General features: G+C 38.5%; 1 protein-coding gene and 1 non-coding gene across 11 annotated transcripts in view; one reads left to right on the forward strand and one right to left on the reverse strand.

Moving 5' to 3' along the window:
* VPS8 (VPS8 subunit of CORVET complex) overlaps positions 1-17,593 on the reverse strand; it is a 296,010-nt gene that overhangs the window by 102,840 nt on the left and 175,577 nt on the right. For all 10 annotated transcript variants that reach the window (XM_019958543.2, XM_070790662.1, XM_070790672.1 and 7 more), the window contains one exon: positions 8,948-9,095. In XM_019958543.2, the coding sequence (XP_019814102.2) occupies positions 8,948-9,095 (148 nt within the window). The remainder of the gene's footprint in view (positions 1-8,947; positions 9,096-17,593) is intronic.
* On the forward strand, positions 4,812-4,918 carry LOC139185387 (U6 spliceosomal RNA). Its single transcript, XR_011569020.1, has one exon. It is a non-coding gene; the product is annotated as a U6 spliceosomal RNA (small nuclear RNA).

The following is a 17,593-nucleotide window of genomic DNA, read 5'->3' on the forward strand; positions in this document are numbered from 1 at the left end:
ACTTTCTTAGTTTAATAAAAATCATCTATTAGAATCCTAAAATAAACACCATATTTAATATAAAATGTCAGACACATCCCCTTTTATTATTTATCTTTTTTAGTTCTACCAGTTTATTGCTACCAACCCATCTCCCTCCATCCTCATGCACACATGCTCAGTCATGAAACCCCATGGACTGCAGCCCGCCAGGCTTCTCTGCCCATGGACTTTTCCAGGCAAGAATACTGGAGTGGGTTGCCATTTCCTTCTCCAACTTTTTAAATCAGAAATAAGGAGAGAATGCATATTTTCACTGCTTCTGCTCGGTAATATCCCAGAGTTCCCAGACATCTGATGAGGGAATGAAAAAAAATACAAGATTGGAAAACAATGCACAAAAATTAACAGCACATACCAGCAATAATCGATCTTTTAAAAGTCATTTCAAAAAATTTCCTTTTAGAAATTTCATTTCCAATAAGCCCAAGTGGCCATGGAGGGAGTGGAGCCACCTCATGCCACGGCCCTGCATCTAGCCAGAGCGGAGAGCCACTGCAGGGATTAGCGTGCATGCCTGTACCTGGGAGGGAGCAGCAGCTGCCTGGACTTTGACCCTTTCTCCAGCCGTGTCAGTGTCTGTCACTGCCTGCACACAATTAAGTGCAAGCATCAGGAAAGACGGGAACCAGCCCAGGCCCTCAGCCTGCCTCTAACTAGGGAGGAGACTGCCATGGCTGATGCAACTGCACAGAGGTAAAAATGGATCCAGCTTATTAGTGTGGCTTCAGCCACTCTGGCCCTGACCCTGCCTCTACCCAATGTGTGCACACCAGGAAAAAAAGGGGCACAAATTGGATTTCCCTAGTAGTCCGGTGGTTAAGAATCCATCAGCCAATGCAGGGGACACAGATTGAATCCCTGGTCTGGAAAGATCCCACATGCTGCAAATCAACTAAGCCAGTGTGCCACAGCTAACTAATCCTGTGCTCTTCAGCCCACGAGCAGCAACTTCTGATCCTGTGTGCTACACCTACTAAAACCTGGGGACCTAGAGCTCGTGCTCTACAAGAAGAGAAGCCACTGCAATGAGAAGCTCATGTACCACAAGGAAGAACAGCCACAAGAGTAGCTTCTGCTCACTGCAACTCAAGAAAGCTCACACATAGCAATGAAGACTGAGCACAGCGTAAGTAAATAACAATTGCTAATTAAAAAAAAAAAAAAAAGGTGGAACAATCTTAGAAGTGCAGTCCCAAGCCCTCAGGTCCCAGCCATACCCCGAACCATGGCGAATATCACCATCACACTGGGAAGAAACCCTGCTCCAGACCCTCAGGCCTTGGCATCACCCCTGACAGGGCAGTGACTCTAGCCCTGCAAGCCAGCAATACAGAGCTTGATAGCACAGAACAGGGAAGGACGCAGCCTACGCTCACTTTAAATTTAGCTCTTCCACCGATGCCACTGGGGACAAGCAGACTTCATAGGGATGCTCCCACATATGGACATGCCTTCAAGACTGGGAACTGTTTCACATAATCTCACAGAGAAAAACAGAGAACATCAAACAAGATATAAAAAAGAGGAATGTGTTTCAGATGAAAGAGAAAAATTCATTAAGGGGATGGGAAACAAAAAGTGATAAATAATTTACCTGAAAAGAGTTCAAAGCATTACTAATAAAATGCTATCTGAACATGGGAAAATAAGATGAACACAGTGATAACTGAAACAAAAAGAAAATAGAAAAGAGGATTATCAAAGCTGAAGAATACAAGAAGAATTTAAAATACAGAAGAAGGAGTTAACAGCAGAATGAAAAACAAGTTAAAACCGACACCAATAATATACAAAGAGCCATAACAGACTACTACAAACAACTATATACAAATAAAATGGACAACCTAGAAGGAACGGACAAATTCTTAGAAAGATATAACCTTTTAAGACTGAAAGAGAAAGAAAGAGATAATATGAACAGACTAACCACAAGTACCGAAACCAAAATTACAATTTAAAAACTCCCAACAAACTGAAGTCCAGGTACCGACTGCTCCACTGGTGAATTCTATCAAGCATTTCAGTTCAGTTGCTTAGTCATGTCTGACTCTTTGCGACCGCATGGACTGCAGCACACCAGGCTTCCGTGTCCATCACTAGCATCAGGACCTTACTCAAAGTCACGTCCATCGAGTCAGTGATGCCATCCAACCATCTCATCCTCTGTCGTCCCCTTCTCCTCCCACCTTCAATCTTTCCCAGCATCAGGGTCTTTTCCAATGAGTCAGTTCTTCGCATCAGGTGGCCAAAGGATTGGAATTTCAGCATCAGTGCTTCCAATGAATATTCAGGACTACTTCCTTTAGGATGGACTGGCTGGATCTCCTTGCAGTCCAAGGGACTCTCAAAAGTCTTCTCCAACACCACAGTTCAAAAGCATCAATTCTTCAGCATTCAGCTTTCTTTATAGTCCAACTCTCACATCCATATATGACTATTGGAAAAACCATAGTTTTGACTAGATAGACCTTTGTTGGCAAAGTAATGTCTCTGTTTTAATATGCTGTCTAGGTTGGTCATTGCTTTTCTTCCAAGGAGAAAGCGTCTTTTAATTTTATGACTGCAATCACCAAATGCAGTGATTTTGGAGCCCAAGAAAATAAAGTCTCTCACTGCTTCCATTGTTTCCCTTCTATTTGCCATGAAGTGATGGGACCAGATGCCATGATCTTTGTTTTCTGAATGTTGAGTTTTAAGCCAACTTTTTCATGCTCCTCTTCCACTTTCATCAAGAGGCTCTTTAGTTCTTCTTCACTTTCTGCCATAAGGGTGGTGTCATCTGCATATCTGAGGTTATTGATATTTCTCCCGGCAATCTTGATTCCAGCTTGTGCTTTATCCAGTCTGACATTTCGCGTGATGTACTCTGCATATAAGTTACATAAGCAGGGTGATAATATACAGCCTTGACATACTGCTTTTCCTATTTGGAACCAGTCTGTTGTTCCATGTCCAGTTCTAACTGTTGCTTCCTGACCTGCATACAAATTTCTCAGGAGGCAGGTCAGGTGGTCTGGTATTCCCATCTCTTGAAGAATTTTCCACAGTTTGTTGTGATCCACACAGTCAAAGTCTTTGGCATAGGCAATTAATCAGAAGTAGATGTTTTTCTGGAACTCTCTTGCTCTTTTAGAGAAGAGTTAATACCTATCCTTCTGTTTTTTTTTTTTTTTAACTCTTCCAAAATATTGTGGAGGAAGGAACACTGCCAAGTTCATATTATTAGGCCACTATCACTCTGATACCAAAACCAGACGAAGGCACTACCAAAAAAAATTTACAAGCCAATATCACTGATGAATATAGCCACAAAAACACTCAAGAAAATACTAGTAAACTGAAACCAACAATGCATTAAAGGATCATACCATGATTAAGTGGGATTTATTCCAGAGAGGCAAGGATTCTTTAGCATCCATAAATCAATCCACATGATACACTATGTTAACAAACTGAAGAATAAAAACTGTATGTTCATCTCAACAGATGCAGAAAAGCTTTTGACAAAATTCAAAACCCATTTACGATAAAAAAAAAAAAAAACTCTCCATAAAGTGGGCATAGAGGGAACTTATCTCAACAAGATAAAGACCATATATGACAAGTCCATGAGCTTCCCTGGTGGCCCAGATGGTAAAGAATCTGCCTGCAATGTAGGAGACTGGGGTTTGATCCCTGGGTCAGGAAGATCCCCTGGAGAAGGGAATAGCTACCCATTCCAGTATTCTTACCTGAAGAATTCTATGGACAAAGGAGACTGGAGGACTACAGTCCATGGGGTTGCAAAGAGTCGGACACGAGGTTGCAAAGAGTTGGACATGACTGAGCAACCAACACTTTTTTCTTTTCATGACAAGCAAACAATATTCTCAATGGTGAAAAACTGAAACCATTTCCTCTAAAATCAGGAACAAGAAAAGGGTGTCTACTCTGGTCACTATTATTCAACACAGTCTTTGAAGTCTTAGCCATGGCAATCAGAGAAGAAAAGGAAATAAAAAGAAATTCAAATTGAAAAAGAAGAAGTAAAACTGTCACTGCTTGCAGATGGTATGATACTATGCATAGAAAATCCTAAAGATGCCTTTAGCTGCCTTTAGTCTTTTAGGATCAGAAAACTACTAGAGCTAATCAATGAATCTGGTAAAGTTGCAGGATACAAAATAAATGCACAGAAATCTCTTGCATTCTTATACACTAACAATGAAAGATCACAAAGAGAAATTAAGGAAACAATCCCATTTACCTTTGCGACAAAAAGAATAAAATACCTAAGAATAAACCTACCTAAAGAGGCAGAAGACCTATACTCAGAAAACTATAAGATACTGATGAAGGAAATCAAAGATGACACAAACAGATGGAGTGATATACCATGTTCCTGTATTAGAAGAATATTGTGAAAATGGCTATACTACCCAAAGCAATCTGTAGATTCAACACAATCCCTATCAAATTACCACTGACATTTTCCACAGAATTAGAAGCAAAAATTTTATGATTTATATGGAAACACAAAAGACCTCAAATAGCCAAACCAATCTTAAGAAAAAAGGAGCTGGAAGAATCAGGTTCCCTGACTCAACGCATATTACAAAGCTACAGTTATTAAGACAGTATGGCCCTAGCACAAAAACAGAAATACAAATCAAAGGAACAGGACAGAAAACCCAGAGATAAACCCACACACATATGGTCACCCAATCTATGACAAAGGAGGCAAGAATACACAATGCAGAATAGACAGTCTCTTCAATAAGCAGTGCTGGGTGCTCGCTTCGGCAGCACATATACTAAAATTGGAATGATACAGAGAAGATTAGAATGGCCCCTGCGCAAGGATGACACGCAAATTCGTGAAGCGTTCCATATTTTTGTATTACTCAGCCATTAAAAAGAATTCATTTGAATCAGTTCTAATGAGATGGATGAAACTGGAGCCTATTATACAGTGAAGTAAGCCAGAAAGAAAAACACCAATACAGTATACTAACACATATATATGGAATTTAGAAGGATGGTAACAATAACCCTGTATATGAGACAGCAAAAGAGACACTGATGTATAGAACAGTCTTATGGACTCTGTGGGAAAGGGAGAGGGTGGGAAGATTTGGGAGAATGGCATTGAAACATGTATATTATCATGTATGAAATGAGTCACCAGTCCAGGTTCGATGCACAATACTGGATGCTTGGGGCTGGTGCACTGGGACGACCCAGAGGGAGGGTATGGGGAGGGAGGAGGGAGGAGGGTTCAGGATGGGGAACACATGTACACCTGTGGCGGATTCATTTCAATATGTGGCAAAACCAATACAATATTGTAAAGTTTAAACATAAAATAAAATTAAAAAAAAAAATAAGCAGTGCTGGGAAAACTGGACAGCTACACGTAAAATAACAAAATTAGAATATTCTCTAACACCATACACAAAAATAAACTCAAAATGGATTAAAGACCTAAGCTGCTGTGCCACAACTATTGAGCCTGTGCTCTACAGCCCAAGAACCACAACTACTGAGCCCATGTATCACAACCACTGAAGCCTGGGTGCTCTGGAGTCCATGCTCCTCAACAGGAGAAGCCTCCACAATCAGAGGCCTACGCACCACTGGAGAGCAGACTCCACTCACCGTAACTAGAGAAAAGCCTGTGCAGCAATGAAGACCTATCACAGCCAAAAACAGCCACATGGACCATTAACCATGTACATGGAAAAAATATATATATATAAATTCCTCTCTCGATCAGTTTACAAAAATAAATTCCAGATGTATTAAATGCCTAAATGAAAAAAGTCTCAAACTACAAAACTCATATAAGAGGATATCCTTTATGCCATTAAAGTAGGAAATAAAGGTCACACACACAAAATTTTGACACTAAAGGAAAAGACCGATAAATTAAAATAGAAGTCACTAAAAACATGTTAAAAGACATGCAGTAACAGACTGAAAGAGGGCATCTCCGACACACAGAATCAGTAAAGAACTAGAGATCCAGAAATTAGAAAGAACTTCTAGAAATCAGTAAGAAAGGGTAAAATCTTAATATGAAATTGGACAAATGATATGAATACACAATTCAGAGAAAAGAAAATCCAAAGTGTCACTAAACATATGGAAAGATATGCAACGTCATGAGTAAGCAATGTAATAATCATACTGGCAAAAATTAGGAAGTCTAAAATACTCGAAATCAGCAAGGACATAAAAAAATAGCACATTTTAAACACTAATGATGAGAATGGAAACAAGGAAGAAATTAACTTGGCAATATGAGTAGAATTAAGCTACTCTATTGTCTAAAGAATTCCACTTTCACACATATTACTTAGAGAAATCTCAGATGGGTACGTAGAAGATATGTACAAAGATGTCCAGAGTGGCATTGTTTATAATGGTAAAAAACTGGCAACACTCTGATAGGAAATATATAAACTGTGGCATGGTCATTCAATGGACATTAAAATGAAAGAACTACTCTGACAATACAAAACTTTTACTGTTTAGTTTGAGGCTTTTTTTTTAAAAACAAAATTTCTGATCAACTGTTCACGACAACTGAAGTGTTATTTGTTAAAATATTTATTCCTTTGCATGACATGCTAGATTCCCATGGGATATAGCTGATCCATTGTAAATTGTAAATATTACCTAATTTTACATAAATGGTGTCATAATAAACTATCTTTGCATCACAAAAAGAAAATGAAAGAACTACAGCTACATGCATTAAAACTGATAGACAAAAAATTAACAAAAAGCAATTTGCAATAGGATTATTATGTATGATGCTGTTAATACAAAATTTAAAAGCATACAAAACTGTAACTTGTGTTTTATAGGTAAATTCAATTCATATATAGGAAAAATTTTTTTAAAAGGATGGGAAGAAGAAACTTCCAATCTTCAGGCTGGTGGAAACCTCAGGGGAGACATGATAGATAAAGGATGACTTTCTCCTATTTCTAAAACAAACAACAAAGATCTGAAGCCAGTATGGCAAAATATTAATATCTAAAGAGTTGGGTTCATGGGCACATATGTATTTGATATTTTGCACACTTCTGTATATTTTTAAATATTTCATAATTTAGAACAATTTAATCATGCTGTATCATCAAAAAAGCAAGAGAGTTCCAGAAAAACATATATTTCTGCTTTATTGACTATGCCAAAGCCTTTGACTGTGTGGATCACAATAAACTGGAAAATTCTTCAAGAGATGGGAATACCAGACCACCTGACCTGCCTCTTGAGAAACCTGTATGCAGGTCAGGAAGCAACAGTTAGAACTGAACATGGAACAACAGACTGGTTCCAAATAGGAAAAGGAGTACATCAAGGCTGTATATCATCACCCTGCTTATTTAACTTATATGCAGAGTACATCATGCGAAACGCTGGGCTGAAAGAAGCACAAGCTGGAATTAATATTGCTGGGAGAAGTATCAATAACCTCAGATATGCAGATGGCACCACCCTTATGGCAGAAAGTGAAGAAGAACTAAAGATCCTCTTGATGAAAGTGAAAGAGGAGAGTGAAAAAGTTGGCTTAAAGCTCAACATTCAGAAAACGAAGATCATGGCATCTGGTCCCATCACTTCATGGGAAATAGATGGGGAAACAGTGGAAACAGTGGCTGACTTTATTTTTCTGGGCTCCAAAATCACTGCAGATGGTGACTGCAGCCATGAAATTAAAAGACATTTACTCCTTGGAAGGAAAGTTATGACCAACCTAGACAGAATATTAAAAAGTAGAGACATTACTTTGCCAACAAAGGTTGGCATAGTCAACCAAAACATAGTCAAGGCTATGGTTTTTCCAGTGGTCATGTATGGATGTGAGAGTTGGACTATAAAGAAAGCTGAGCGCCGAAGAATTGATGCTTTTGAATTGTGGTGTTGGAGAAGACTCTTGAGAGTCCCTTGAACTGCAAGGAGATCCAACCAGTCCATCCTAAAGGAGACCAGTCCTGGGTGTTCATTGGTAGGACTGTTTTTGAAGCTGAAATTCCAATAATTTGGCCACCTGATGCGAAGAGCTGACTCATTTAAAAAGACCCTGATGCTGGGAAAGATTGAGGGCAGGAGGAGAAGGGGACGACAGATGATGAGATGGTTGGATGGCATCACTGACTCAATGGACATGGGTTTGGGTGGACTCTGGGAGTTGGTGATGGATAGGGAGGCCTGGCGTGCTGTGGTTCATGAGGTCACAAAGAGTCGGACACAACTGAGCAGCTGAACTGAACTGAACTGAATCATGTGGGGCGTTTAGGAGTGGATGCAGAAAATACAGGTTACTGTTTCACCAGTATTGATGACAAAGACATAATGGCAGCTTAAAATCAACTTTAAATAGGGAACATACTAGCCTCTTAGGGTAGATTAGAACATGTGCGTATATATACATATGCACATATGTGCATACACACACACATTTCCATTTGGAAATGGAAGAAAACAAGGAAGGAGAATCAAGGCAATGACTGTGCTAACTGCCATTTAACCTCATAAGTCTCACGACACTATCACAAGACTATCTAAACCATCAGTGTCTGCAAGTAAGAGTTTGGTTTTTCACTTTTAATATTTTTACTGTATTCCTTTTTCTGTGTTTGTCCTGTTGGCTAAAATGCCTGTGAAACTTGATTAATAACCATTATTGGCATGTGCTGTTTCTGACTTCACCAGAGTGAACAGAGAGGCAATTTATCACAGCAAGGAAAAGCATGCACCATGGAGTCAAATGAAGTGGGTTCATTCTTCGATGCTAGCACATACTGGGCATAAACTCAGGCAACTGATTTAACATATGCATCTCCCTGTGCTCATCTGTAAAACAGTGAATGATAAACGTTGACTCTTTCCTTCTCTACAGCATTGGTCTTACCTGAATAGTTTCTTCTAGGCGGTAGCACTCAAGGACTTGCAGCGTCTCAATAACGTGGTTTGGGCTGAACTGACACAAGAGCTCAATGAACTGCTCTATTATACAGGGAGATATCTGCAGCGATTCTTGATTTACATGAATACCTTCCCTGAAAACAGAAAAGGCAAGAGAGTAGCATTATTTAATCATATCTGTAATTAAGGCTACAGGTAAAAAGCATGCTAAGTTTCCCAGGTGGCTCAGTGGTGAAGAATCCACCTACCAATGTAGGATATGCAAGTTTGATCCCTGGGTGGGGAAGATTCCGTGGAGAAGGAAATGCAATCCCCTCCAGTATTCTTGCCTGTGAAATACCATGGACAGAGGAGCCTGATGGTCTACAAAGAATTGGACACAACTCAGCGACTGAACAACACAAAATGTTACCTTAAAACCAAGACTACCTTTTGGTCGGGTAAAATTGTGAATTAAAAGTCTTAATGTTACTTAGGTTATTAAGGTGAATTATATATGATAGAGACATTCTAAATCACAATGCTTCTCAATTTACCTTGAATAATTATGGAAATGAGATTCAGTGCGGGCTCCTCTAAATCACATATAAAGTTCTATTATTGCTCAAAAAAACCCAAAGATAACTCAGTTTAGTTTGAATAATTTGATCCGTGAATGACTATATACAATAAGCCATCTTCCAGTCTCAACAACTGTCCCTACTCTACTTCCCTTATAGTACCAATCACATCATGTTGTAATCACTTCTTTAATTATCCATCTTCCCTAAAAGACTATAAATTCTGTGAGGGCAGCCACCAGGTATCTTCTCACTAATGAATTCTCAAAGCCTGCAAGAGCATCTTGTACAATGCAGCAACAGCTAATTATTTGGCTGTTGTGAAAACAAGCAAGTGGATGAAGAGTAAGATATATTAAATTTATGGTTCATTTGCCTGGAATGTCAGCCATTCACAAAGTCTGCTATTTATAATGCCTACACAAAAGCTGTGGAGGTCGAGGATTAGTTTTATCATGGTGGAGACTACTGGAAATATTTAGAAAAATCAACTGCTGCTCATTGGAAATCTAAGAATCATTTTCTCTCTACCCTCAAAATAAGTCAGTTTTTCTGGGAGTCTATCTTCTCTTCAGAATTCCTCAACCAAAGCTCTGTATATAAAGAATTGGAACAGGGTTAAGAAGATACAAAAATGACTGCTTGGAAAACTAACCTTCTAAAGAAAGGTTAACAGTCTGAATAAACCAATCTCTAGAAATGAAATAGAATCTGTAATTAAAAAAAAAAAAAATCCCTACCAAAAAAAAAGGTCCAGGACCAGATGGCTTCTTAGGAGAATTCTACTAAATAGACAAAGAACTTACACGGATCCTTCTCAAACTCTTCCAAAAGAACCAAAGAGGAAGGAATACTCCCAGAGACGTTTTATGAAGCCACTGTCACCCTAATACCAAAACTAGACAAAGACACACTACCAAAAAAAGAAAATTACAGGTCAATACCTTTGATGAATATAGATGCAAAAATTCTCAACAAAATATTAGCAAACTCAATCTAACAACACATAAAAAAGGTCATACACCATGACCAAGTTGGATTCAACCCAGTGTCACAAGGATGGCTCAACATATGCAGATTAATCAATGTGATACATTACATCAACAAGAGAAAGGGCAAAAACTATACGATGATCTCAACAGACGCAGAAAAAGCATTTGATAAAATTCAACATCCATGCGTGATTTTTTAAAAAAACCCTTACAAAGACTGATATACAGGGAACATAGCTCAACATAAAAGCTGTTTATGACAAACCCACAGCCAATATAATATTCAACAGTGAAATGCTGAAAGCCTTCACACTAAAATCTGGAACCAGACAAAGATGTCCACTCTCACTACTTCTCTTCAAGATCATACTGGAATCCCTGCCACAGCAGTCAGACAAGAAATAAAAGGGTATTCAAATTGGCAGGGAAGAGGTAAAATTATCATTATACACAGATGATGTGATATTATATATAGAAAACCTTAAAGACTCCACACAAAAACTACTAGAACTGATAAATGAATTCAGCAATGTAGCAGGATACAAGATTAACAAACAGAAATCGGTGACAATTCTTTACACTAACAGTGAAATAGCAGAAAGGGAATCTATTTTAAAAAACACCTTTTAAAATTGCATCGAAAAAAAATTTAAGAATAAACCTCTCCAAGGAGGTAAAAGACTTCCATGCTGAGAACTACAAAACATTAATAAAGGAAGCTAAAGATGATTCAAAGAAAAGGAAAGATATCCCATGCTCTTGGGTTGGAAGAATCCTGTTAAAATGGCAATACTACCCAAAGCAATCTACTGATTTAATGTGATTGCTATCAAATTATCCATTTTTCACAGAACTAGAACAAATATCCTAAAATTCGTGTGGAACCATAAAAGACCCAGAATTGCCATAGTAGTCTTGAGGAAAAAGAAGAAAAACAGGAGACTAACCCTTCCAGACTTCAGACAAAGCTTTGATTACAAAGCTACAGTTATGATTAAACAGTGTGATACTGGCCCAAAAACAGATATATGGACCAATGAAACAGAACAGAGATCCTAGAAATAAATCCAAACACCTATGGTCAATTAATCTTTGACAAAGGAGGCAAGAATATAAAATGGAGAAAAGACAAATCTCTTCAGCAGGTGGTGCTGGAAAAGTTGAACAGCTGCATATAGATCAAAGAAGTTAGAGCACACCCTCACACTATGCATACACATGAGCTCAAAACTGCTCAAAGACTTATTTATAAAACAAGATACCATAGAACTCCTAGAAAAGATCATAGGCAAAAAATTCTCTGACATAAATTATAGCAATGTTTTCTTAGGTCAGTCTCCCAAGACAATAGAAATAAAAACAAACAAATGGGATGTAAGGCAATTACAAGCTTTTGCACAGCAGATGAAATATAAACAAAACAAAAAGACAACCTATGGAATGGGAGAAAGTATATGTGAATGATGGCACAGAGGCTTAATTTTCAAAATATACAAACAGCTTCTACAACTCAACAACAAAAAGACAACCCAATCAAAAAATGGACAGGAAAACCTCAACAGAAGCTTCTCCAAAGACATACAGATGTTCAAAAGGCACATGAAAAGATGCTCAACATCACTAATTATGAGAGAAATGCAAGTTAAAACGACAATGACGTATCACCTCACGCCAGTCAGAAAGGCTATCACTAAAAAGTCTACAAATAACAAATGCTAGAGAGGGTGTGGAAAAAAGGGAACCCTCTTACACTGTTGGTTAGAATGTAAACTGGTGCAGCCACTATGGAAAACAGTATGCAGGTTACTCAAAAAACTAAAAATAGAGTTCCCATATGCTCTAGCAACCCCACTCTAAGCACATACCCAGAGAAAACTCTAGATCAAAAAGATACATGCACTATTCACAATACTCAAGACATGAAAACAACCTAAATGTCCATCAGATGAATGGATAAAAAACAAATGGTGTACACACACACACACACACACACACGTGCGCGCCTGTGCTTGTGGGATATTACTCAGCCATCAAAAAGAATTAAATAATGTTATTTGTGCCAACATGGATTGACCTAGAGAATATACTAATTGAATTAAGTCAGAAGGAGAAAATAAATACTGCATGCTCTCACTTATATGTGGAATCTAAAATACAACACAAATCAACATATCTATGAAACAAAACCAGACTCACAGATACAGAGAACAGACTTGTAGTTGCCAAGGTGGAGGAAGGGACTATAGGTGGGATGGAACAGGAGTTTAGGATTAGCCAATGCAAACCCACATACAGAATGGATAAGCAACAAGATCCTACTGTGTAGCACAGGAAACTATATTCAATATCCTGTGCCAAACTATAATGGAAAAGAATATGAAAAAGAATATGTATATGTATAACTGACTCCCTTTGCCATACAGAAGATATTACCATCACACTGTAAATCAACTGTACTTCACTAAAATCAAATAAAAAATAGCTAAAAAGGAAAAAAAAAAAAAAAGTAGAAACAGAGAGCCAGAAAGGTTAATGGTCTAAATCAACCCTTCTAGTTTTTTCTCATAATGGCACATAGAAAATGACTGTATTTATCTGGCCCATCAGAAATCAGACTGATTACAAGGTACTCTATGTACCCTAAGAGGTGCCCCTCAAGATTTAAGGGAATCAGTCTTTAAACAACTGTAATCCAGGTGCAGCACACCAACAGCCATAGGTAGGAATATCTGGACTCGAGAATGATCTAGGAGTTATTAAGTATTCTTTATGGTAGTACATAGCACTCCTGTTTTTATTAGCAAGACCCTTCAGTTACAGAATAGGAATCATATTTAGAATAGAAAATCCTTTCCAAATTAAGAGCTTTATGACCTCAGTCCTGACCAGAGGTTGGGCAAGGATCTCACTAAATTCTGCTGCTTGGGGATTTCAATACATGCTGAGGCTAATTCAGTACCTCCTCAAACAGGCTGTAAATCCCAAAGATCAAGTTTTCCTCTTTTTTCATTTCACAACTGCCTTTAAGGCAGGATTGTTGTTAAATGACTGGCTATTCCCTATGTAGGCCACCACCTGAGTTCTGATCACATAACTTGAAAACTATCTAAGCGTCCCAACTACACAATAAATTCTGAAACCAAAGACGGTGCCACATTCATCACTGTTTTCCCAGCATTGGCACAGTACTGTCACAAAATAACAGGTGCTTGGTAAACACACACTGAATTAAACTGAACTGATGAAATAAACAGTACATTGGACTGTCTTCAAACAGAGGGACCCAAAATGTAGAACAGAGGAGTGAAAATTACAAGGACTAGGGCGGTAAAGTCAGATGTAGCTAGGAGCAAGTCCTGTCAGAAAGTTCTACATGGAGAAAATAGATGAAGATGGCACAGGGGAATGACAGTTCTCTTTGTAGAACCAAAGTTGTGTCTCAATAGAACACAATTAGGTAAAAGAGAAAGGGAATGCAAACCAATTCTTGACATTAAGGTGAGTCCATGTACTTTCCATATGTTTATACACAGTTCAGTTCAGTTCAGTTGCTCAGTCATGTCCGACTCTTTGCAACCCCATGAATCGCAGCATGCCAGGCCTCCATGTCCATGACCAACTTCCGGAGTTCACCCAAACTCATGTCCATCGAGTCGGTGATGCCATCTAGCCATCTCATCCTCTGTCGTCCCCTTCTCCTCCTGCCCCCAAATCCCTCCCAGCATCAGGGTCTTTTCCAATGAGTCAGCTCAGTCAGCTAGTCGCATGAGGTGGCCAAAGTACTGGAGTTTCAGCTTCAGCATCAGTCCTTCCAATGAACACACCCAGGACTGATCTCCTTTAGAATGGATTGGTTGGGTCTCCTTGCAGTTCAAGGGACTCTCAAGAGTCTTCTCCAACACCACAGTTCAAAAGCATCAATTCTTCGGAGCTCAGCTTTCTTTACAGTCCAACTCTCAAATCCATACATGACCACTGGAAAAACCATAGCCTTGACTAGACAGACCTTTGTTGGCAAAGTAATATCTCTGCTTTTCAATATGCTATCTAGGTTGGTCATAACTTTACTTCCAAGGAGTAAGTGTCTTTTAATTTCATGGCTGCAGTCACCATCTGCAGTAGGTGGTGCTAATATTATACCTATGCCAGACTTCCAGTAATATGTCTTACACATGCAAGACTATGGAGCAGATTAAAATCAGACATAAGCACCTGCCGATAAACAACAGTACTTAATTCTTTCCAGAACATTTATTCACAAAACCCTTTACAAGTACTGAAGATGTGAATATGCATCAAACCAAGCAAATCACTCAAATGAATAGATTTTGATGCATTCGTTTTTGAGGGAAATAATGTGTCTGCTGGGAAATGATCAGGCAAATCAACATAATCAAAACTTTAATAAGTAAATTGTAGCATTAACAAATTTACATCCATTTCTGACTGCTGCTTATCAGTCTTACACATAAAAGCAATTTGTTATATCCATTTCTCAAGCATATTTCTATTATGTCTTTTATCAGCTACCTCCTTTGCCAAATACTCATTGCTAATTTTAATGGCTGTCAAAATTATGTATTTTAGACCTAGCCTTTATCTACTCTTTAGGGAATTTCTATTTTAATGACAGAATTGACTCACATGATGTAAACATTTAAATACATATAAAGGGAGAATTTTAGAAGACTCACACAAGGCTTTCTTTCGTTACCTTTAAAATAGAGTATATGTATGTCATTTGAAACATGCGCACACACACATAACACTCTAAACACACTCCAAAATTCAGGTTGGAGAAAATATTCACTCAGTCTGTGAAAATCAATTAAAATTATAATCTAGTATAATTGGCTATTTCTGGGGAAGGATAAACTATATGTCAGTTTTGAAAAGCATAACTTAAAATTATTCTAATATTAAAATTTCTGATTTCAAAATATTTGACAAAGAAAATGAATATTTTTCAAGAATAAAAAAGTCTGGTCTAGTCCTTCCCCTTCATTCTAAAAGCTGCACAAAAATAGACCGACCAGTCTAGACTGCTTTTCTAGATCTCTGAGATCTAGAAAAGTCTCCTTTAGTGAGTTGCTTTGACAACTGTGGGCCACCTCAGTTTAGTCTAAATCCTCAGTGCCTGAACTCTCTGCTCATTTCCATATATCCAGCCCTTGGAGGTGGTGGCATACTGATGACTACCCAGTACCTTTGGAATGTGAAGTTGCTCAGTCGTGTCCGACTCTTCATGACCCCATAGACGGCAGCCCACCAGGCTCCCCAGTCCCTGGGATTCTCCAGGAAAGAACACTGGAGTGGGTTGCCTAATGACTCACAACCCATAAGAGCAAAGAAAATTATTTTCCATGTAATTTTTATTCAAATCAAGTCACTTCACAAAGCCATGAAGCTGAAGTTTTAGCTTTCCACATATATCCCATGTTAAAAATTCCATAATGGACTCCTGTGCAAATTAAACAAGAACCTGAGTTTGCCAATTTGCCTGAAAAAATGCTTTAAATGTGTTAATTATAGGTAGCAAAGACAATACCTACAATTTGCACGAAACTGTAACATAATCAACAGTAATGTTCCACAAAACTGGACAGGTGACTGGCCTAGATGGAAACTTGTCCTCCGGCAAGAAGGAAGCCAGTACTCGGTCTCTTCACTCTCCATGCTGACTCTGCATGCTGTGCAGAGCTGCTGGTATTCCTCAGAGAGGAACAGCTGCAATCCTATATACACTTTTATGAAGCACACTCCAAAGGAGACAGGCTAACAGCAAAGATGCTGCACATCAAATCAATGTAATAACAGATTGAAGATAGATCTTTAGCAGATAGGATTGCTTTCCATTTCCTTAATCTAACAATCAAGTGTCAAAATGTCCTCTTCCAAATCTCAATAGAATTTTTGTTACTTATCTGATACTCATAGAAAAAAGGTGTATTGTTTTGAGTGATCTCCTGCATAAGCAGGAAGAATAGATTTTTAAGCCTAATGATTTTATGGATAGAAAAAAAAAAACTTATCTGTATAACCTGATCAAGTACAATATCTGAATCAATTTAATGCTGTACAGACCAAATAAAAACTTACAGGTTAGCTAAAACAATTTTTTCTACCACTATAATAGTAATAGTAATAATAATAATAATAATCATGGAGGTAACTGCAAGTGCATTTTTCTAATGCAAAGCTCCCCGTATCACTAATATCTGCTACTGACCCTACTAGAAAAGACTGCCTTAATGTGGCCCAAGTAGATTAAAGAGTGAAAAGCTGCAGGTCCTGGCATCTCAGTATAATATAATCTGATACACTTTCAGTTTTGCATGGGAAACTTGATACCATCTCTCTCCCAAAGGATAGATGGAATCAGAAGAGACAGAAAAAAGGCAGTTCTATGACACCACCACAGAGACAGTCTTTAAACAGACAGTGGGTCAGACTACTATAAATCTATTATGACATCCATACATAATTCTGACCATAAAAAGAACAAAGATTTCTGGTCTCTAGTCTAGCATGCAAAGAGTTTCAATTCAGTTCAGTTCAGTCACTCAGTCATGTCCGACTCTTTGCGACACCATGAACACCATCCAGCCATCTCATCCTCTGTCGTCCCCTTCTCCTCCTGCCCCCAATCCCTCCCAGTATCAGAGTCTTTTCCAATGAGTCAACTCTTCACATGAGGTGGCCAAAGTACTGGAGTTTCAGCTTTAGAATCAGTCCTTCCAAAGAACACACAGGACTGATCTTCAGAATGGACCGGTTGGATCTCCTTGCAGTCCAAGGGACTCTCAGGAGTCTTCTCCAACACCACAGTTCAAAAGCATCAATTCTTCAGCACTCAGCTTTCTTCACAGTCCAACTCTCACATCCATACATGACCACTGGAAAAACCATAGCCTTGACTAGATGGACCTTTGTTGGCAAAGTAATGTCTCTGCTTTTGTATATTCTATCTAGGTTGGTCATAACTTTCCTTCCAAGGAGTAAGGGTCATTTAATCTCATGGCTGCAATCACCATCTGCAATGATTTTGGAGCCCCCAAAAATAAAGTCTGATACTGTTTC

The sequence above is a fragment of the Bos indicus genome, chromosome 1 (assembly GCF_029378745.1).
Source record: "Bos indicus isolate NIAB-ARS_2022 breed Sahiwal x Tharparkar chromosome 1, NIAB-ARS_B.indTharparkar_mat_pri_1.0, whole genome shotgun sequence".
NCBI classification, from domain to species: Eukaryota; Metazoa; Chordata; class Mammalia; order Artiodactyla; family Bovidae; genus Bos; species Bos indicus.